The sequence below is a fragment of the Sphaeramia orbicularis genome, chromosome 8, assembly GCF_902148855.1.
Source record: "Sphaeramia orbicularis chromosome 8, fSphaOr1.1, whole genome shotgun sequence".
Classification (NCBI taxonomy): domain Eukaryota; kingdom Metazoa; phylum Chordata; class Actinopteri; order Kurtiformes; family Apogonidae; genus Sphaeramia; species Sphaeramia orbicularis.
In genome coordinates, this window is record NC_043964.1 from 8,150,898 (window position 1) to 8,171,889 (window position 20,992).

At 45.7% G+C, this 20,992-nt stretch overlaps 1 protein-coding gene across 1 annotated transcript in view; it reads left to right on the top strand.

The window, feature by feature from the left end:
• Positions 1 to 15,417, top strand: part of stx1b (syntaxin 1B) — a 34,992-nt gene extending 19,575 nt beyond the window's left edge. The window contains exons 2-10 of the mRNA XM_030140853.1: positions 2,420 to 2,494; positions 2,972 to 3,071; positions 5,308 to 5,382; positions 7,345 to 7,418; positions 9,004 to 9,112; positions 9,383 to 9,456; positions 10,088 to 10,225; positions 10,307 to 10,417; positions 10,523 to 15,417. Of these exons, the coding sequence (XP_029996713.1) occupies positions 2,420 to 2,494; positions 2,972 to 3,071; positions 5,308 to 5,382; positions 7,345 to 7,418; positions 9,004 to 9,112; positions 9,383 to 9,456; positions 10,088 to 10,225; positions 10,307 to 10,417; positions 10,523 to 10,603 (837 nt within the window). The 3' untranslated portion in view covers positions 10,604 to 15,417. The remainder of the gene's footprint in view (positions 1 to 2,419; positions 2,495 to 2,971; positions 3,072 to 5,307; positions 5,383 to 7,344; positions 7,419 to 9,003; positions 9,113 to 9,382; positions 9,457 to 10,087; positions 10,226 to 10,306; positions 10,418 to 10,522) is intronic.
• The last annotated feature ends 5,575 nt before the right edge of the window (positions 15,418 to 20,992 follow it).

The following is a 20,992-nucleotide window of genomic DNA, read 5'->3' on the forward strand; positions in this document are numbered from 1 at the left end:
GTTGGTGTGTTGCCCTGTTGCTGTGATGCCATATTGCCGTGTTTTTGTGTTACCCTGTTGCCATGGTGCCATGCTGGTGTATTGCCCCGTTGACATGTTGCCTTGTTGCTGTGGTGCCCTGTTGTCGTATTACTCTGTTATGTTGCCATATTGCCACAGTGCCATGTTGGCATATTGTCCTGTTGCTGTGTTGGCAGGATAGGCATATTGCTGTGTTGCCATGGTGGTATATTGCTGTGCTGGCATGTTGGCGTATTGCTGTGTTGGTGTATTGCCCTGTTGCTGTGTTGGCTTATTGCTGTGTTGCCATGTTGGTGTATTGTCCTGTTGTGTTAGTGTATTGCCCTGTTGCCGTGCTGGCTTATTGCTGTGTTGGCGTATTGCTGTGTTGCCATGTTGGCATATAGCTGTGTTGGCATATTGCCTTGTTGCTGTGTTGCCATGTTTGTGTATTGTTGTGTTGCCATGTATTGGCCTGTTGCTGTGTTGGCATATTGCTTTGTTGCCATGTTGGCATATTTTTGTGTTGCCATGTTGGCGTATTGCCCTGTTGCTGTGTTGGCATATTGCCCTGTTGCCATGTTGGCATATTGCTGTGTTGCCGTGTTGTTGTATTGCTGTGTTGGCATATTGCCCTGTTGCTGTGTTGGTGTATTGCTATGTTACCATGTTGGCGTATTGCCGTGTTCGTGTATTGCCCTGTTGCTGTGTTGGCGTATTGCTGTGTTGCCATGTTGGCGTATTGCCCTCTTACTGTGTTGGCGTATTGCTGTGTTGCCACGTTGGTGTATTGCCCTGTTGCTGTGTTGGCATATTACTGTGTTGGCGTATTGCTATATTGGTGTATTGCCCTGTTGCCGTGTTGGCGTATTGCTGTGTTGCCATGTTGACATTTTGCTGTGTTGCCATGTTGACTTATTGCTGAGTTGCCTTGGTGACATTTTGCTGTGTTGCTGTGTTGCCGTGTTGGCATACTGCCCTGTGGTTGTGTTTACATTTTGCTGTGTTGCCCTGTTGTCGTGTTGACATATTGCTGTGTTGCCCTGTTGGCGTATTGCTGTGTTGCCCTGTTGGCGTATTGCTGTGTTGCCATGTTAGCGTATTGCTGTGTTGCCGTGTTGGTGTATTGCTGTGTTGGCATATTGCCGTGTTGCCGGTCCAGCCGGTCTACCAGGTGGAGCTGCCTCCGTCGCCGTGGGAGACAGTGCGTCCAGGTGGACCAGGTTTAGCCCCCTGATAGGGACTTGGAGGACACAGAGGACAAACACACACACATACACACACACACATACACATACACGCCTCCTCGTCTTCCAGAACATGTGACTCGGTGCCGGCGTCTGATTGGCTGCTGCTGTAAACAGATCCAGAACCAGTCGATGCAGGACTTGGAGGCTTTGATCCATTTATAGAAAGAATGTGGTTTTAGATGTTTGTGATGAAACAACGCTGATTTAAATGTGGAGACGCAGACGTCTGGGTTCCATCAGGTCACACCGCTGTTTCTGATCAAAGGTCAAAGGTCGTTTCAACGCTTACAGAACTGTCTGGTCTGTGGATGGGTTTCACTGGGACGTGATTTTGTGTCGGTTCAGATGGTTTTTCCTGAAGCTGACCTTGTTTCCAGTGGGTTCCGTGGGTTCTAAACCCGCCGGTGCCGGTTCTGAACCCTTCTGTCTTGTATTGATCTGATTTCAGATCTGCAGTCGTTCCTCATCGTTCTGTCAATATTTACAGAACTGGGTTCACTGTAAATGTGGACTACAGTCCCCATGATCCTTTGCTCAAAAACACCATTCTACCTAAGATGTAATCAGATTACACCTGTTTTTAACATCTCATCTCTCAGTGTAAAATGTGCAGTGAATTTAAAGTTTTTAACTGAGCAGCTGTGAGTGTTTAATGCACAAAATGTTCCTCAAACTGGAATTTAAACCTGATTTGAATGTTTGTTTGTTTTTTGACATTTTTGCACCAAATCGATTATTGATCAGTTGATTTTGATTCAGTTTTGGTGGAACCGTTCTGGTGTTGTTCCTGTTTTTGAGTCTGAACTGATCTGAGATCCGGACTAAAGTTCCCATCATGCCTCGGGTTTGTTTGTGTGTGTGTGTGTGTGTGTGTGTGTGTGTAACCCCACCTCAGGGTGTCAGGGTGGGTGGAACTACAGGTGATGAACTCCAGTTCCCATGGTGCCTCTGGTGCCTCTGGTCAGGCTGCAACGTTTTAAAGGTTAAATCTTACATTTGTGTTGAAGTTTTAAAGTTGATTCATTTTCAGGATGTTTGGTGGAAAAAAAAAAGATCCATCTGGCCTTCGGTCACCGTGCTGCCTTTACTGACTGTGAAGAAAATTTACTCTGCACGTTGTGTTATGTTCACTGCCTGTTGCCTTCACTGACCTAACTCTGTCTCCATAGGCTAAGGACAGTGATGATGATGAGGAGGTGGTGCAGGTCGACAGGGACCACTTCATGGACGAGTTCTTCGAACAGGTGAGACACACAAAGCACACAACCATGGGTGTGGGTGCCTTCAGGTATGACATGGTGTGTTCATGTGTGACGTGGTGCCTTCAGGTGTGACGTGGTGCCTTCAAGTGTGACGTGGTGCCTTCAGGTGTGAGGTAGTGCGTTCAGGTGTGACGTGGTGCGTTCAGGTGTGAGGTAGCGCGTTCAGATGTGACGTGGTGCGTTCAGGTGTGACGTGGTGTCTTCAGGTGTGAGGTGGTGCATTCATGTGTGACATGGTGCCTTCAGGTGTGTGTTCAGGTGTGACATGGTGCGTTCAGGTGTGAGGTGGTGCGTTCAGGTGTGACGTGGTGTCCTCAGGTGTGAGGTGGTGCGTTCAGGTGTGACGTGGTGCCTTCAGGTGTGATGTGATGCATTCAGGTGTGACGTGATGCCTTCAGGTGTGAGGTGGTGCCTTCAGGTGTGCATTCAAGTGTGACGTGGTGCGTTCACTGTCCACAGGTGGAGGAGATCAGAGGCTGCATAGAGAAGCTGTCGGAGGACGTGGAGCAGGTCAAGAAGCAGCACAGCGCCATTCTGGCCGCACCCAACCCTGACGAGAGTAAGAACTACACAACGACTACACAACAATGCACAAAAATACAGTAGAAACAGCACAGACACAAACACCCAACACTGACCAGAGTAAAAGACACACAACAACATAAAAACAGCACAAAGAATATCTAACAAACACCAGACACACACACACACACATCAGAGGCTGAACCTGTTTCACCTGAACTTCATTTGTTTGTATTTTTTAAGTGTTTTTTTTTTTTTTATCTTAATCGTTTTTTGTTATTTTCTGTGAGCAGACGCCGACTGTTAATAAGATACACCCACAATGCAGACTGTTAATAAGACACGCCCACAATGCAGACTGTTAATAAGACACGCCAAAACGCTGACCATTAATAAGACACATCCACGTCCATGACACTGACTGTTAATAAGACACACCCACAATGCTGACCGTTAATAAGACACGCCCACGAGTCAACTGCCACTACTGCTGCACTGACAATGGGCCAATCAGAGGTGTCTCTGTGCAGTTGCCACATAAACACATTAAAACGTGTTTCTGTGTTCTGATTGGACGTTTGTGCATGTGGGTGTGTTTTTTACCTTGTGACATGTATGTCAGTGGAGAGGAGGCGTGTCCAGCCGTGCTTGTTGCTGATTGGTCGTGTGTGCATGTGGTGGTTTTCTTTTATTGTTGCATGACCAATGATTTGGATTTTCTGTTTGTGTTTGTGTCCTCGTTTCCTTCCTCCTTCGTTTGCTCCTCATTTCTTTCCTCCCTTCTTTCATTTGCTCCTCGTTTCCTTCCTCCCTTATTTGCTCCTTGTTTCCTTTCTTTGTTTCCTCATCGTGTTTTGTGTTGCATGCACTTGAAGCTCCGCCCCCCACTGCATGACGAGGAGGCGTGTCCTACACACATGTGAGTGACGCCACATTTTTCCTTCATTAAAAACATGGAGCTGAAACAAACACAGACGTGTCCCTTTAATCACAGACAGACCATAATATACACAGAGGGTAAGGAACAGGGTTAGGGTTAGGAACAGGGATAGGGTTAGGAAAAGGATTAGGAACAGGGTTAGGAACAGGGTTAGGGTTAGGAACAGGGTTAGGGTTAGGAACAGGGTTAGGGTTAGGAAAAGGATTAGGAACAGGGTTAGGAACAGGGTTAGGGTTAGGAAAAGGATTAGGAACAGGGTTAGGGTTAGGAACAGGGTTAGGGTTAGGAACAGGGATAGGGTTAGGAAAAGGATTAGGAACAGGGTTAGGGTTAGGAAAAGGATTAGGAACAGGGTTAGGAACAGGGTTAGGGTTAGGAACAGGGTTAGGGTTAGGAAAAGGATTAGGAACAGGGTTAGGAACAGGGTTAGGAACAGGGTTAGGGTTAGGAAAAGGATTAGGAACAGGGTTAGGAACAGGGTTAGGGTTAGGAACAGGGTTAGGAACAGGGATAGGGTTAGGAAAAGGATTAGGAACAGGGTTAGGGTTAGGAACAGGGATAGGGTTAGGAAAAGGATTAGGAACAGGGTTAGGGTTAGGAACAGGGATAGGGTTAGGAAAAGGATTAGGAACAGGGTTAGGAACAAGGTTAGGGTTAAAGGTACAAATGTCAGATTGTTTTATACAGTTTGTTTTTTACTTTTTTTTCTCTTTCATAACCTTGATCCATAAACAAAAATACCAAATAATCAATAATGGTCATATTTTAACCCTTTAAATGTTTGTAATGAAACTAAACTATATTTAGAACAGTAAGGACCACCCACATAAACTGGAGTAGTTAGTGTTTATTATTCCTCCTCATATGTCAGTGATCAACACTTACATTAGTTCATATTATTATTATTATTATTATTACTATTATTATTGGTTCATATTATTATTATTTTTGGTTGTAGGTCACAGGTTTAATCCAGTCACAGGTTGTGTTTTTTTTTTACTGGTTGATGGAAAAAAAAGGTTTTTGCTGAAGAAAAAGGATCCGAACATGAACGACAACAAAGAAATATGAAAATATGAACATGAACTGGTCCAGTCATCTTCTCCTTCTTCTTCTTCTCCTCCTCCTCCTTCCTCTCCTCCTCCTTCATCTTCTCCTCCTTCATCTTCTCCTCCTCCTCCTTCTCCTCTTCCTTCTTCTTCTCCTCCTCCTCTTCCTTCGTCTTCTCCTCCTTCTCCTTCTCCTTCTCCTTCTCCTTCTCCTCCTCCTCTTCATTTTCTCCTCCTCCTCTTCCTTCATCTTCTCCTCCTCCTTCTCCTCCTCCTGTTTTCAGAGACTAAACAGGAGTTGGAGGACCTCACAGCTGACATTAAGAAGACAGCCAATAAAGTTCGTTCAAAATTAAAAGGTAAGTGAACGCATCACTGTTTCAGCCACTGGAGTTCAGAGGCATGATGGGAAACCTAAGTGGGCGTGGTTTAAGCACTGACACGTCACTGATCAGAACCAAGAAGAAGTAGAAAACATGTGACAAATAAAACCAATGTGGTTTTATTGATTATCAATCGACAGATCAGTGTCATCATATCAGATGTTTATCAGTTCTGTTTTAGTCAATCAGATCAGATATAGTTTTATTGATCACTGGGAAATGAAGGTTATCAACACAACAACGAATGTAATATATAAGAAATATTATATAAATATGAATAATAATAGAACTAATAATTATTCTAAGTGATTTTAGTAATAATAGTCAAAAGTAATAAGTAATAGAAGTATGTAAGTAATAATAGTAATAATAACAATGATAACAATAATGAAAATAATAATTAATAATAATAATAATTGTAATAATCTTGTTTGTTTCTAAATGAACCTGATTTAATTCAGAACATTTACTGTTTCATAGTTTTTATATAAATACACTCAGACATAAATATGAAGATAAAGGGATGAACCTCGTTTTATTAAACACATGTTTGTTCATTAGTGTCTGACACATATATATATTATAGAATATTATATAGATTTAATATTGATGTGTTTCTGTCAAACCTTATCTTCTGTCGACACTAAAATCCCTTTCATGTGTTTTGAATGTGTGACCTGTTTGTATTTACTTTGTGCTTTACTGTCCTTTTCATCCATCTATTTATTGAATATCCTCATATTTTGAGTATTTGTGTTGATGTGAATTCAACTGTGAACATACAGATCAGATCTAGATGCTGCCGTTCTATGGTCGGACAGGCTCACGGTGGGCGGTTCTACCTGCACTGGCCTCAGGGTGGCGCTGGGGCGGACAAGTCATGTGACATCCACTTACACCCATGAATGTGAAGTACAGACGTGACAGAGGCAGCGGCGTTTCCTCCAGACCTTATGGCGTCGTGAACGGACGAGCGTCGACCTTCACACACAAAAACATAGATATTTAAATATTTATATATTTATAAGCACAGACACGGGCCTCAGAGCGGCACTCAGGTTCATGGCGCTGGTTCAAGGTCATCTGCGCTTTAATGTGAACGGCCGCAGGACCAACAGCTGATCTGGGCGGGGCCTCCCAGAATAGCAGCCAGGGAGGAGGCCAATCAGAGCTGGAATTCACCACCGACCTGCGTTTGACTCCGCCCACAGCGCCATCCCCAGGTCTGACTGAATCTGAACCACATGAACAGACTCGGTTGTACGTCCTGGTTCTGGACATTTAGAGTGTGATATCACTTCCTGTTTGTGTCCAACAAACACATGCAGGTGATTTGAATGCTGTACTGAGATGGTGAAGAGGAGGAGGAGGATGAAGAGGAGGAGGAAGAGGAAAAGGAGGAGGAGGAGGAGGAGGAAGAGGAGCATGAAGAGGAGGAGGAGGAAGAGGAGGGGGAGGAGTACCCAGGGCGTACTCAGCTGTTGTTGACCCTCTGTTCTTCTGTTTTGGTCCTTGTGGGTTCAGCTGAAGATCTGAAAATGATCTGATGGAACCGAAGCAGAACCGACAGAACATCTACAGAACCCACAGAACATCTAGAGAACACACAGAACATCTACAGAACACAGGTTCAGATAGTCCACAGGTTCTGGGGTGGACCCACAGACGGACCCTGGACTAAAACCAGACTGTTTGATCCCAGTGTGGAGGAAAATAAACCTGACTGTTCATGTGTCAATCATCTGACTCAGAGGTGAAGCCCCACCCCCTCGGCCATGGGACATAAACATAGACAGAACTAGAAAAGCAAAGTTAAACATGGCTGATCACCTGATGTCAGTCACATGAGACTTGACTGGTTACCATGGAGACCTCAGACCTGACTGACAGACTCCAGACCAGCTTTGCCTCAACTTCCTGTTTGTGTTTTTTCTGCAGCAATCGAGCAGAGCATCGAACAGGAGGAGGGTCTCAACAGATCATCAGCGGACCTGAGGATCCGCAAGACGCAGGTGGGTCCACTACAGACCGGGTTCAGAGCCCGGGTCCGGCTACAGACTGGGTTCGGAGCCCTGGTCAGCTGAAGACTGGGTTTGGAGTCCAGGTCCAGGCTGTAGCGTTGTGTTGTTGTATAGTTTGGTTGCCATGTTGACGTCCATCCTCCATCCAGAACAGCTGAAACATATTATTCACACGATCATTCTCATAAATGCAGTAAAACAGACTTTTGTTTGTTTACTTAAACAGATGTTTTTCCTCTTTTTGTTTTACTTTTTTCCCTCTTTTTGTTTGTTTACTTTATTCTTTTTAGTTTATTTACTTTTCCTCTTTTTGTTTGTTAACTTTTGTCCTCTTTGGTTACTTTTTTCCTCTCTTTGTTTACTTTTTCCTTTTTTGTTTGTTTACTTTTTCCTCTTTGTTTGTTAACTTTTCCTTTTTGTTTGTTAACTTTTATCCTCTTTGTTTACTTACCTGTTTTTGTTTTACTTTTTCCTCTTTTTGTTGACTTTTTCCTCTTTTTGTTTGACTTTTTCCTCTTTTTGTTTGTTTACTTATCCTCTTTTTGTTTGTTGACTTTTTTCCTCTTTTTATTTGTTTTCACTGAAGTTGAATCTAAATGAAACACTTGAATCTCTTCATATTTCAGATCTCGTGTTTACAGATAAACATCCGCTTTTATTCTTCATCTTCCTTTGCTGCTGTTGGTGGAGTCAGTCTGATACTGCAGGATGCTACTCTGTGATTGGCTGCCTCTCCTCTGCTCATATGCTCCGCCCTCTGCTGGTGGACATGAGGTGTTTTCACTCCGGATATCTGGGTCCGTTCTCGACCTGGACACGGTCACACTTTTCTTGCAGCTGTTGCGTTCACAAACGCATACCGCGGTACGAGATACAAGTGTGTTCAGGGTCCACACAGTGGGAGGAGCCATGGACGGAACCCTGTCACAAACACAGAAGGGACAAACCATGACATCATCAACCAGCGACTATTCTGTTCACAGGTTCCACTGTTCTGTCTGTGGTCCTGTTTGACGAAAACAGAAGAACCACCTTCACTGATATGTCACTGAGCGGTCCAGTCCATAAGGCTGGTTCGGTCTGGTCCAGTCCGGTCCAGTCCAGTCCGGTCCATACGGCTCAGATCCGAGGCCGGTCTGGGAATCAGGTCCCTTCTGGTCTCAGGTACAGATCCCTTTACCTTCTGTCCTGGAGTCCACGTTGACCAGACCCAGGACCTTCTCAGCTGGACTCGGGTACAGTACTGATGCATGGAACATTTGGATTCACATGGATCACATTAAGTGGACTTTGGGGTCCAATGGGCTCAGACACGGACTCGGATACGGACTCGGACACAGACTCGGATACCCAGTGTGAAAAGGGCCTTGAGCATTGAACCCACAAGAACCTGGACTTCAAAGGAACCGGTTCCGTGTGGGTTCAGGGAACACGTTCCTGTTCCCAGTTTTACAGTTGAATCTGAACGGATGTTTGGTTTTGTCGTATTTTTGTCGTATTTCCTCCAGATACTCAGTGATGACACTAACACACATTGACTGGTTGTTTTTCTTCTTTGTTGATGTTTGTTGTGCAGCACTCGACGCTGTCGCGTAAGTTTGTGGAGGTGATGACTGAGTACAACACCACGCAGTCCAAGTACCGCGACCGCTGTAAGGACCGCATCCAGAGGCAGCTGGAGATCAGTGAGTAACACAACACACACAACAGACACACAACAGACACAACAGATACACAACAGACACAATGGACACACAACAGACACACAACGGACACACAACAGACACAACACACATTCATCAATTTGACAGAACTAGGAGAACCAGTAGAACTGACAGAACCAGTAGAGCCAGTAGGTTCAACAGAACCAGTAGAACCAGTAAGTCAAATAGAACCAGTAGGTCCATCTGTGCCTGTTGTTCCGGTTCTGACCCTGGTCTGTTTTCTCTCGTCAGCTGGCAGAACCACCACCAATGAGGAGTTGGAGGACATGTTGGAGAGCGGAAAACTGGCCATCTTCACCGATGATGTAAGCACTGCACCTGAGCCCACCTTTGACCTGGGCCCTCCCGTAACCCCTCCCCCCGGGGTCGTGGGACGGCCTCTGGGTGCTCTGTCACATCCGGTGAAAACGGCCTGTGTCACATGACTGTGTCACATGACAGCGGCAGAGCAGGAGGAGGAAGAGGCGGAGCTTTTATTGTGAAGAAGCCATAGTTGAGTGTTGTTTACTTCAAAATAAAAGCTCAGCTGCTGCTGCGAAGCCCAGGTCACATGACACCAGGCTGGGTCATGTGACCTGTTGCTGAGTACAGGTACAGCTGTGACTCCGCCCCCTGTGATATCACTTCAAGAGGAAACAGGATCACAACAGGTGTGGATTTACTGTGAAAAGTAAGTGACAGGACACTGAAACCGGATGAAGAAGACGAAGACCACCACAGTTTCCTCTTTTTTTCTTTTCCTTTTCTTTCATTTCTTGGATCTTCTGTTCAACTACAGTTTGTCTGAAATGTGTTTATGAACTTCACGAATCAAGATGATTCTGTGAAGATGTTTTTAATCCAAAACTATTCTCAAACCTTCTCCAAATCTGTTTCTAATGAACAGTGTGTTTGCGTTGTGTTGTTGTTCATTTCGTGCTGTTTCCATGGTTACAGATTAAAATGGACTCTCAGATGACCAAGCAGGCGCTGAACGAGATCGAGACCCGACACACCGAGATCATCAAACTGGAAAACAGCATCCGTGAGCTGCACGACATGTTCGTCGACATGGCCATGTTGGTGGAGAGCCAGGTGAGGGGTATGGCTGTAGAAGGGGCGGGGCCATTCTTACACCTATTACATGTCTGTTTCATGTCATGTCTCTGTTTTCAGGGAGAGATGATCGACAGAATTGAGTACAACGTCGAACACTCCGTGGACTACGTGGAACGAGCTGTATCCGACACCAAGAAGGCCGTCAAATACCAGAGCCAGGCCCGTAAGGTGAGCGTCCAGTCAGAGCACTGATCTGTGGCCAGCGTCCAATCAGAGCGCTGATCTGTGTGTGTATCTGTTTTCAAACTCCGCCTCTTCCTGTCCCCCCTGTAGAAGAAGATCATGATCATCATCTGCTGTGTCATCCTGGGCGTGGTTCTGGCATCAACCATCGGCGGCACGCTGGGCTTCTAAGATGCTCCACCTCCTGCCGCCGTGACGACCGACGCCAACTGACCGTCCGACTGACAGCCAGCAGAGAAAAGAAGAAACACCGACTACGACGACAACTACACAAAAACTTGAAACACAAATGCAAGACAGATAACCAATCAGCTAGGGAGAGATAATCCAATCACAGATAAGGACACGCCCACACCGCTGGGTTGGTTCAACAAAGACAAAAAAACCAATAAAAACACATCATCACATCGTAGACGATAAACACACGGCGTAAAAGAAGGTTCAATAAACCTATTTATTCACATGTAAATGTATTTACGTATGGGTCAGACCTGTAAAAACCATGACCTATAGTACAACATGTTTGTTTGTTTTGCTTTTCTTCTTATTTTTAACCGTTGTTTTCGTTTTTCGGGAGTCTCCGAGGACAGTGATGGCGAAGCTGTGGGGCGGGACCTTCTGTACGACGGCGTTCGGCAGCCAATCAATATTTATTTGTGTTTTTTTTAATATTTATTTCTGTCTTGTTTTGTTCTGAGCAGAGTCTGTTTATGACGCCGTCGGTTTTCCACAGCGATGTTTCAGGCGCCAACATCAGGAACGCTGTCCCGCAGGGCCATGCCCTCCAGCTCTTGTAGATCCAACGCGTCTCCTCGATTTCGAGAGGGAGGGGCATACCTCGCCCTTGGCCACCTCTCATTGGTTGTTTACTCCTGTCATTCACCTGTTATATGAGCCCGACCTGCAGCAGTGTTTGGAAAACGACCAATCGCGATGCGCCACTGGTCGCAGCTTTCTAACCAAAGTGTGGCGGGGGCGGGACTCTGGTTTTCCTGCTGAATCCAATTGGCTGATGAAGACAATGTGACGTTTGACTGACAGGTGAAAGGTGGGACAGAAGGGGGGTAGAAGAGGAACCTGAGCCTGATCTGCGACAGAAACCTGATTAATCGTACACGTGTGAAAATGAGGAAGAACCTGAGATTTGAAGAAAATATGTTAATGTTAGCTTTAAAAAGTTCAAACCCCGAAGAAGAAAGATGCAGATTTTGTCTGATTCCAGTGACACTTTGCTTGGAAGCATGACTTTATAATTATTTATTTTAGTGTTTCAATCAATTAGCCTGCTGGCTAGCATTAGTTGTTGTTAGCTAACATTAGCTAAACTTCCTATTGTGTTAGCTAACATATGTTAGCTAAGTGGAGATGCAGGTTAGCATGTTAAAGGTAGCTTGTGTTAACTGCAGATGGATTAGAAGCTACTTGTTGGACTCAGTGACATCATTACTAGCTAACATCAGCTAGCATTAAACATTTTAATCTGTTTTACTAGTTGTGAAAACAAGACTCAGATTCTTGATAAATAGTTTAGTTGTGTTTGTTCTTAGTCTGGAAGACATAATGTCACATCCTTATGCAGATGATTTTGGCTTCACCTAACTCACAAGCTAATGTTAGCTACAGCTAATGCACTAGCTAACACCTGAATCTCTTAATTCCTGACACGCAGAACCGTCTGTTTTCAGATGTGTGGATCGATGGGTTTCGGTTTCAGATTAGGACGTGACAGGAGGAGGAGGACTGTCAATCTATGCAGCTTCGATATGAGGAAGACGACTTGTCCCGCCTCCCCCGCCTGACACACCCAGTGAGGAACGTAGATGTTGTAGTCAAGGCCGTCACTTCTGGAAGATTCTAAAAAATGAAGAGAACACATTAAAAAGTGAAGAAAAACTTTAGAAAAACCAACAAACGAGGTAGAAGTCGCCAGTGAGCCCTGGTTACCTGAGTGCTGTGGTTTTTTTCGTCGTTAACGGGGAGCGTTTGTTGCTTCGTTGTTTGTGGTGCTGCTGTTTTAGTGTCCGTGATGTATCGGCCATTTCCTCCGTCCGACTCCGCCCTCCATCCACATCAGGAACACCATTCCAACACAGTTAAATCACACCAGCGCTAGTGTTAGACCGCACCGCTTAGCATGCTAATGGTAGCTCGTGTTAGCTGTAGACGGGTTAGCAGCTGCTTGTTGGAGTCTGATCCGGTTTTTGATTCTTAAAGACATTTCCTATGTTCAGACGAGCGCTGACACAAAACAGACACAAATGTCGGGTTTGAACCACGACTCACATCTGCAAGAGTGAACGAACACGACCTTATGCCCTGATTATTCAGTGAAACTCTTCAAATATTAGTTGCAGTGTCACAGTTAGCTTTAGCATTAGCTAAATTTAAAGCTATTTAAAGTGAGTTTCCCTCAGCGCACCGAGACGACGTACGTGTTGGTTTTGTTTCAGACCTGACCGTATGTGTTTGTACACGCATGTTTGGTTTTGTTGTTGATGTGTTCAGAGTTGAGACGTACCACTGACGCATACGTCGTCTCGCTTCGGACAAACGGACGTGTTAGCGCTCAGCATCGACACTTAGCCGCCCTGTGATACAGTGGCGTGTTCGCTTCTGTTGAGGTCGGCAACTAGATGCATTTACACAAACAACCAATGAACACCGTTAATGTCAAGAAAGAAAGTCGATTAGATGGTCTGTTGAGTCACAAAGTGACAAATGATAAAAAAAAAAACAATTACAATACAAATACAAGCGAGTTTGATCATCAGTCTGGAGAAGGAAAAAAAGCTCAAAAACAGTGGGAAAAGAAAGACGAACAGAAAGAAATCACATTGTTCTTTAAAGTCATTGGTTTCAGACATTGAACTATTGGTTAAAAACATATTTTAAAGTTAAAACTAAAATCGAACCAGCAACACTTCACGTTTCACGTTAGCGTCTTTTCTGTGGCTAACGACACTTCCTGTGTCTGAGACGTCGCACGCTCTGTGGTTTTCTCGTTTCGGGTTTGGAGTGGGAGTGGAAGTTTTGTTGAATTTTTTCGACTTCCCAGAACCAAACTGTTGACCAAAGCTCGGCCCCAGCCTCGACAAGCAGCGGAATCCGGTAGATGTCTGTTGGGACTGATCGTTGGTAGATTTAGCGTCATGTAGCACTTTTCTCTGCTGTCGTGTTGTCGACGTTCATGGCTGCGTTCTGTCTTTGCGTGGTTTCTTTGTGCTTTTGCTGTGTTTAGACTGTAGTTCACGCATTTAATCTGTCCATGCTTTTCCCCCGTAAACCACGCCCACTTCGTCCTCTGAACCACCGACCGCCCCCTGGCTGCTTCACAGGTTGGTACATTTCCCTCTGCCGATTGCTCGACCGACGCCACATTCTGTTTTGTTCCTTCCGGTTGCGCTCATCACGGTGGTCCCAGTTAACGGATCGGCGACATGGGGACACCGTTTGTAGCACCGGCTTGTTGACACTGACATTTCATTGTTTGTTTGTAAAGTTCCTCGCGTCTCGTCGGGAAAGAAAACACGGACAAATGTCTTAAAAACCACGTAACCTGTGGGCGGTGCGGGCGATCCGTGTGGGCGATTCGCGCGGTCGGTCCTGAGGTTCGTCCAGGTGTTCGTGCCCTCATCGTCTTCCCTCTCGTGTTGTTGGGCTGTGGGTGGTCGTCGTGGCGACCCCTCCCGTCCCACGTAATAATGATAATAATAATAAAATAGGCATGCAAAAGCGTCGTGGAGTTTGCATGATGGTGTTTTTTGTCCCCGACCCCAGGCTTTTCCTCCATGTCGTGCACTTTACTGCCCATTGTCCATCGTTCCCTCTGCGTAGTTTTACGATCTGAGGTCGAGTCTGACAAACGAGGTCTAGAAAGGACTAGTGATACGTTTCCAAATCCACCGCCGTTGACTTGAGCCAACCCCGGACCTGGACCCTGACGCCCCCTTCAGGGTACATGCCGCTGTTACTGACTGACCCCTGTGCTTGTTCGCTTCCTATGGCTGCACCGTGTCGTGTTTTTGTGAAGGCTTCGTCCTTTGGGATGTTCCTCGTCGCTCTTGGTGTGAACCTGTGGAAAACCCACCCGGCCTCGTGTGTGTGCAGCATGCCTCCCTTCCTCTTTGGTGATTGGTGCAGAAATGCGTGAATGTGCGTGTGTTTTGTTTGCATCGGAGCAGCGCGAGTGTGTTTTCGATGTCGAAGCGTCCGATCACAGGTCCGAGGGATGCGGCCGTTTTATGAAACCCCGCTTTGTTTTTCCTGAGATTTGCAAAATGCGAGAAACTCTGACATGTTAACGGACACCATGATCACTGTTCTTATTCTATTTATTACAATTCAAACCAAAGCGTTTCTTGCCCCCCCACCCCCCCAACCCACCCATGTGTTCTCAATACATTCTCCGCTAATATCAAAGAGCACAACGCAAGTCGAGTTTACACTGAGATGTTTGTCACAAAAATATCTTTCAAAACAGTCCCTGCCCCTACACCAGTGCATGTTGGTCCGTCAAACCGTCCCATAGTTACGAAATTGCCCCCCCCCACCTGTAGATGTTAGCGTGTGATCTGATTGGTTCGCATCCATCATTACGTTCCCTCCTCCTCCACTCGAGGCGTATACGGAGACAGCGGTGGTGCTTTTCTTACTCTATTTATCGATTGCTCTTGTTCTTGTTGTTTTGGTGCCGTTTTTTTCTGTACAGCTCGTTTACCGGTCTCTACGTTCACGCCTCCGGACCGGCGCCCCCTGCAGGTTTGGCGCTTGTTGCTCATTGGTCATTTGCAGATTAACTGGTCAAAAACAACCAAAGCTTCACAAAACCACCAGCCCATGTTTAACCGTGAGTTTAATTGGAGTAGCTGGCCAATCACTGCGAAACGGCTCCGACTATAAAAGTTTGGTTGAAGTTCTCCTTGACAACGACGCTGCCAAAAAAGGGTTTTCCTCTTTAATCGTCACTTCTCCTGCGGCGAATTTAACGAAGTAACAGTCTAGTGATAAAGTAAACAGATTTAACGCATTAACACCGAAAAACTCCAGACCCTGTTTCTGCAAAAGCTGATGTTAAAACAGCTCCATTGAGTTGTGTTGTCAGTGTCTGTAAAGGTTCGCATTAGCATCGACCATCTCCGGCGACACAGATCACTTCCATCTCAATAATTCATTTATATCGTGATGCACATTTAAGACTTTATTTTGAAAAGTGACACAAATCCTAAATCTGCCTCCAGTGACGTAACAAACTGAACACCTTTGACCCGTTTGATAGCCTCGAAGCTAATGCTCAGAATCAGAAAACACACACGTGCAGTAGATACAATAGACAATTAAATGGGGAAAAACCCAAGAATGATGACATCCTCTTCATCATCATCATCATCATCATCATCATCATCATGATGCCGCTCAGTCTGGCGTTAACGAACGCCGTCGCACAAACCTGCAGCGAGTGTTGAATTCGGAGCGTGAGGAAGGACTGAGGCCTCATCAGCTGAAGTCACATATATAAGAAGAATATTCTAAACAGATTCTATATAGAAAACATCAGCACATCCTGTCAGTGTAGACGTTACTGCTTGGGTCCGTTTGTACAGTTTGTGTCTGAGCAGGACACGAAAAGCAGAAGACGATCATCCACAGGGAGATGAATGGCCACGGAGCCTCCAAAGATCCACCGGGCCTTGGAACCCGTCGTCGTCGGACAGAACCCAGCACCATCGGCCGCGGTCGAACGCCACTTCATGACCGCGCGTCATGGGTTGGTTTGCGTCTGACTTCCACATTTGTACTGAACAGATGGAGTTTGGGTTTGGTTCAGGTGGTGCCCAGACCTGTTTCTGATGGCGTTCAGGCCTGGTTCTGACGGCATTCAGGCCTGGTTCTGACGGCGTTGGGGCATGGTTCTGACCTGTTTCTAATGGCGTTCAGGCCTGGTTCTGACCTGGTTTTGACGGCATTCAGGCCTGGTTCTGACGGCGTTGGGGCATGGTTCTGACCTGGTTCTGACAGCGTTCTGGCCCGGTTCAGACCTGGTTCTGACAGTGTTCAGGCCTGGTTCTAACAGGGTTCAGGCCTGGTTCTGACAGTGTTCGGGCCTGGTTCAGACCTGGTTCTGACAGCATTCGGGCCTGGTTGTGACCTGGTTCTGACGGCGTTCAGGCCTGATTCTGACAGCGTTCTGGCCTGGTTCAGACCTGGTTCTAACGGCGTTCCGGCCTGGTTCTGACGGTGTTCAGACCTGGTTCTGATGGTGTTCAGACCTAGTTCTGACGGCGTTGGGGCCCGGCTCTGTGCGTTCAACTCCTTCGTGGATGGTTTTTGCCTTCCTGAAGCTCCTTCGTAAACCAAACCCTTTTCGGTGTCCTGCTTCGAACCACAACGTCTGGGTTCATTTTGGCTCCAGCTTCTGCTCTCAAACAGTATTTGGTTTGCATCAGTGTTTTTTCTCAAGTGGGAGGGGTGGGAGGAGTCAGGGGAGGGGCCAGGAATATAGACCACACCCACTTGGTCTCTGCCATAACGAGTAGGAAAGACACTTGTTATTATCATTATTATTGTGGTTATTCTTCTGATTATTACCATAAATGACAAATAAAAATGCAGTAACATTTGCAAAAACCCAGAGGGAGAAAGAACGGCTTCACACAAAGTGAACAAACAAACATCCGAGTCGAAAAAAGGAGGTTCTGACCATTATAATAGCAATGATTTAAAGAAGTACAAAAGGAGTTATGTTATCATAAATAATAGTAGTAATATTGAATATTGAATGCTCGCAATTTTGTCAAACTGAAACTGGATTCTTTGTGTTATGTAATTATTGTAAATAACTTCAGAGAAAAAATGACTTGCATGTCTATGTATAAATCTACTGAGATATCTAATCCTGTCAAAGTTGACCCGCACTTCGACCCCGGTCCCTGCCTCACCAAGCCCCGCCCCCTTCATCCAAACAGCCCTCTGATTGGCTGACAGCAGAGAGAACAAAACGCGTAGCTTCTAGTGTCTTCGTCTGTCATTCGCTGCATTTACACCGACCTGAAAAAATGGCTCGACGTGGTTTTTATCGCAACGTCGATCCTTTTTTTCCAGACTCGAGTCTTTAACGGTTTCATCTGAATCTGGTTTTCGTTCACGTTTAGACAGAAATCAGAAGATCTCGCCAGTCAGCGGACACACTTTAGCCTTTGAGGTGTAAACGCAGCCAAACCGCGCCTCCACTCCGTCCATCACGCCCTGTTCCAGAGGCTCCGCCCACAGGTTCCTCTGATGAAAGTGCTTCCCTCCATATTTGGAAACTAAACCCCGCCCCCAGGACTTTTGAAGCCCTGTTGGCGGTTTCCAAACTCTCTGTCTCTCTCTGTCTCTGAACCGCCGACAGCTCGTCAAATATGACCCGAAGCTCCGCCTCTTCGCCCGCCCGTTCCCCTAGAGTTTAGCCTGTGCCCAAACACCAGTTAATAGCCAGATCCCAAGATGCAAATCATCCGATTGGAAGGAAACAAATCTGCGAGGGATGCCGCCGCTCCTTTTACCGACTGATTAAAACCCACGATGAAATTGAAGATGAACAGATAAAACAGATCGGACCTTGACATCATGACAGTCTTCCTGTTTCCATCGGTTGGTCGTCACCGAGTTCCTGGAGGAGGTCCGTGGTTTCTCCAAACGCCAAAGACCAGTTAAACCCACGAAGATTCACCGGCGAAGATGGAGATTCGTTAGCGTCTTTGGCGTTTTGGAGAAACAGGGCCGTCCCAGTCTCCACCCGCCACTGGGCCCAGTCTCACACAGGCCAATCGAAACAAAGCGTGCAATATTCAGAGAAACAAGGGCTTTCTTTAGAAGCAGAGGCATTAAGGCCCCACCCACAATGCGCCGACCTCCTGCAGGGACCGCCCTCGGTTCAGACTCTAAACCGCCGCGTCCGACAGGAACGCCCACACGCAGACAGGAAGTGACGGCCCTCCCATGAATGCACCGCAATGCATTTGAGGGGAATCGGGCATCGGGGGGGCGGGGACAAGCGCTGACATCATCACGGACGGGGACGGGGCCATCGAAAAACGACGCAACTTTGACCGGAAATGCAACTTGTGTCCCGTTTCTTTTGTGTGTGTGTATGTGTGCGTAGCGTAATGTAAAAGCGATCTGTCCCCCCTCCCCCTCCACCCCCTCTGAAGCCCCGCCCCTCCCCGTCTCGCCCCGCCCCCTCTCTCGTACTGCTGTTGGCTGTTCTGTTTAGTTCATGTGACGTGCCAGTATTCCCCCCTCCCCCTTCTTTACCCCTCTGCCCCTCCCCTCGCCCCGCCCCTTCTTCTCTCAGCCCCGCCCCTCCCCATGCCCTGCCCCCTCTCTTCATGGATCTTTAAGATGACAACTCTATGCAGATGCTGTCTTTTATAAGTGTGTCAAAATTTTAATTTAAAATAAAAACTAAAAAAAACAAACCCTGACAGACATATTGAAATGAAACAAAAAATGAATAAAGAAAAGGATTGTTCAGTGTAAATGGGCTCAGTCTATTTACTGAAACACAACGTTCACTTGTATCATTTATTCACTGGTTTTTAATTAGAGTTAACGTGGATTTATTGGATCTCCCCATGGTTTGATCCAGACTTCAGCCTTTAGTCGATCAAACCCACGGTACAGGATCAGACTCTGTTTACAAAAACATCACGTTCGCATCATCAGTGTCAAAAATGGTTCCTCGCCATAACAATTTCATTTGTTAATATTTTTTCCACTTTCAAAGATTCAAATCTTTTATCAAGTGGAATCTGGGCCACAGTTCTGAAGGACTGCACTCCTGAACTCGTCCCGGTCCTCCAAATTCTTCAACATTTCGTAGGTGGTCCAGCAGAACAGAAGAAGAGCCGAGGTGGAGCTCTTCCCAAGAAAGGACCCAAACCAGACCCATGTCTCTTCTACCAAAGGTCATGGAAGGCATTATCAGCCACATCATTTGTAAACATCTGGACAAACATCATCTCCTCAGTGATACCCAGTATGGGTTCAGTGAGAAGAGCTCAACTGTAGATGGACTTTCCTACATCAGTCTGTGGTGGAATCAAACAAGAAGTCAGAGTTATTGCACTGCAGATTCAGAAGGTACCGTGGCCTCCTGACCAGGTTTACCACCTGGGACCTTCCCACCTGGATATGGTGTTTTCCAGCTGATGGAAAGCAGGCTGCTGGTGTGCCCCAAGGCAGCGTCCTCGGTCCCCTGCTGTTCCTCATGTTCATAGATAACCTTCATCTCTTCGCTGATGACTCTACTCTAGAACGCTGCACAATTTGTATAGAAAGTTTGCAACAGGATTTAAAAGCACTTGAGAAGTAGGGCTGTGTATTAGCAAGAATGTGGTGATACGATACAAATCACAATACTAGGATCACGATACAATATATCACAATATATCATGATACTGTTAAAAAGGCAATTTTTAGTTTGTTTCATTTTTTTTTAATGGTTATTTCCTTGAAGAATTGAATTACACCAGAAATCTGCACAAATACTAAACAGGTTTATATTTGAACAGAACAGGATCTAATGCTATATCACAAAATGTTTGTGTGTTCAAACTTAAATTCTGTTTTACAGACATTACAGTTTAAGATCCTGTTCAAATGTTCATATTCTATTAGTTCAGAACTAACATTGGAACATTATTTAATAAAAGAATGTTAAATAATAATAAATAAAATAGAAACAAAAATGAACCTCCACAATATCTGCAATTGAATAAATACCTAAAAAATATCGATACAGTACTTTTTAATATCAGTACAGTATTGTGAAATGAAATATCGTGAAATATTGCAGAACTGATATTTTCTTACACCCCTATTAGGAAGTGGGCGTAAGATTGGTGCGTTAGTTTCAATGCAAGCAAGACAGGTACTGATCTCCAGCAGAAAACGACAGACACGCACTCCTCTTTTATTCATGGATAAAAAGCTAAAGCCTACCAGGTCCACCAGTCTTCTCACCTGGACCTCCTGTGACTGAATCTTGCCACAAAGACTGGAATGCGGTTCTACGTACTGACGCGGTCCACGGATGTTCTTCCTCTTCAGGCCAGACTTTCTACCTCCGTGGTCTACATAAGACCCCTCATGGAGTCCTCATCCCCCATGTGGACTGGAGTGGACAACCCTGCCCTCGGTTCTCCTGGACAGACATCTGGTATGTTCCCCTTGGAGCTTCGATGTGGGAACAGGCTGCTGTTCACAGGTGTTGGTTCATCAGACCGTCTCTGGACCTAAAGGTTCTGTTTGTCCTCCAGTGTCTACGAGTTTATGACCAGGACTGACTGAGACCTCAAATCCAGACTGAGCGACCCTCTTAGAGCTCCATCGGACCTCATACATCCCACAGACATGACACTTATGGAACTCTGTAAATCCACATCTTCCCTCCAGAACCGAACACGGTCCAATTTAAGACGGACGTTACTATTTATTTAATTCAATCAAACTACGTAAATGTATCAAGTGAAATGTAAAGTACCCTTAGTTTAATGGGACAACATCAGGTCCTGAAAAGTA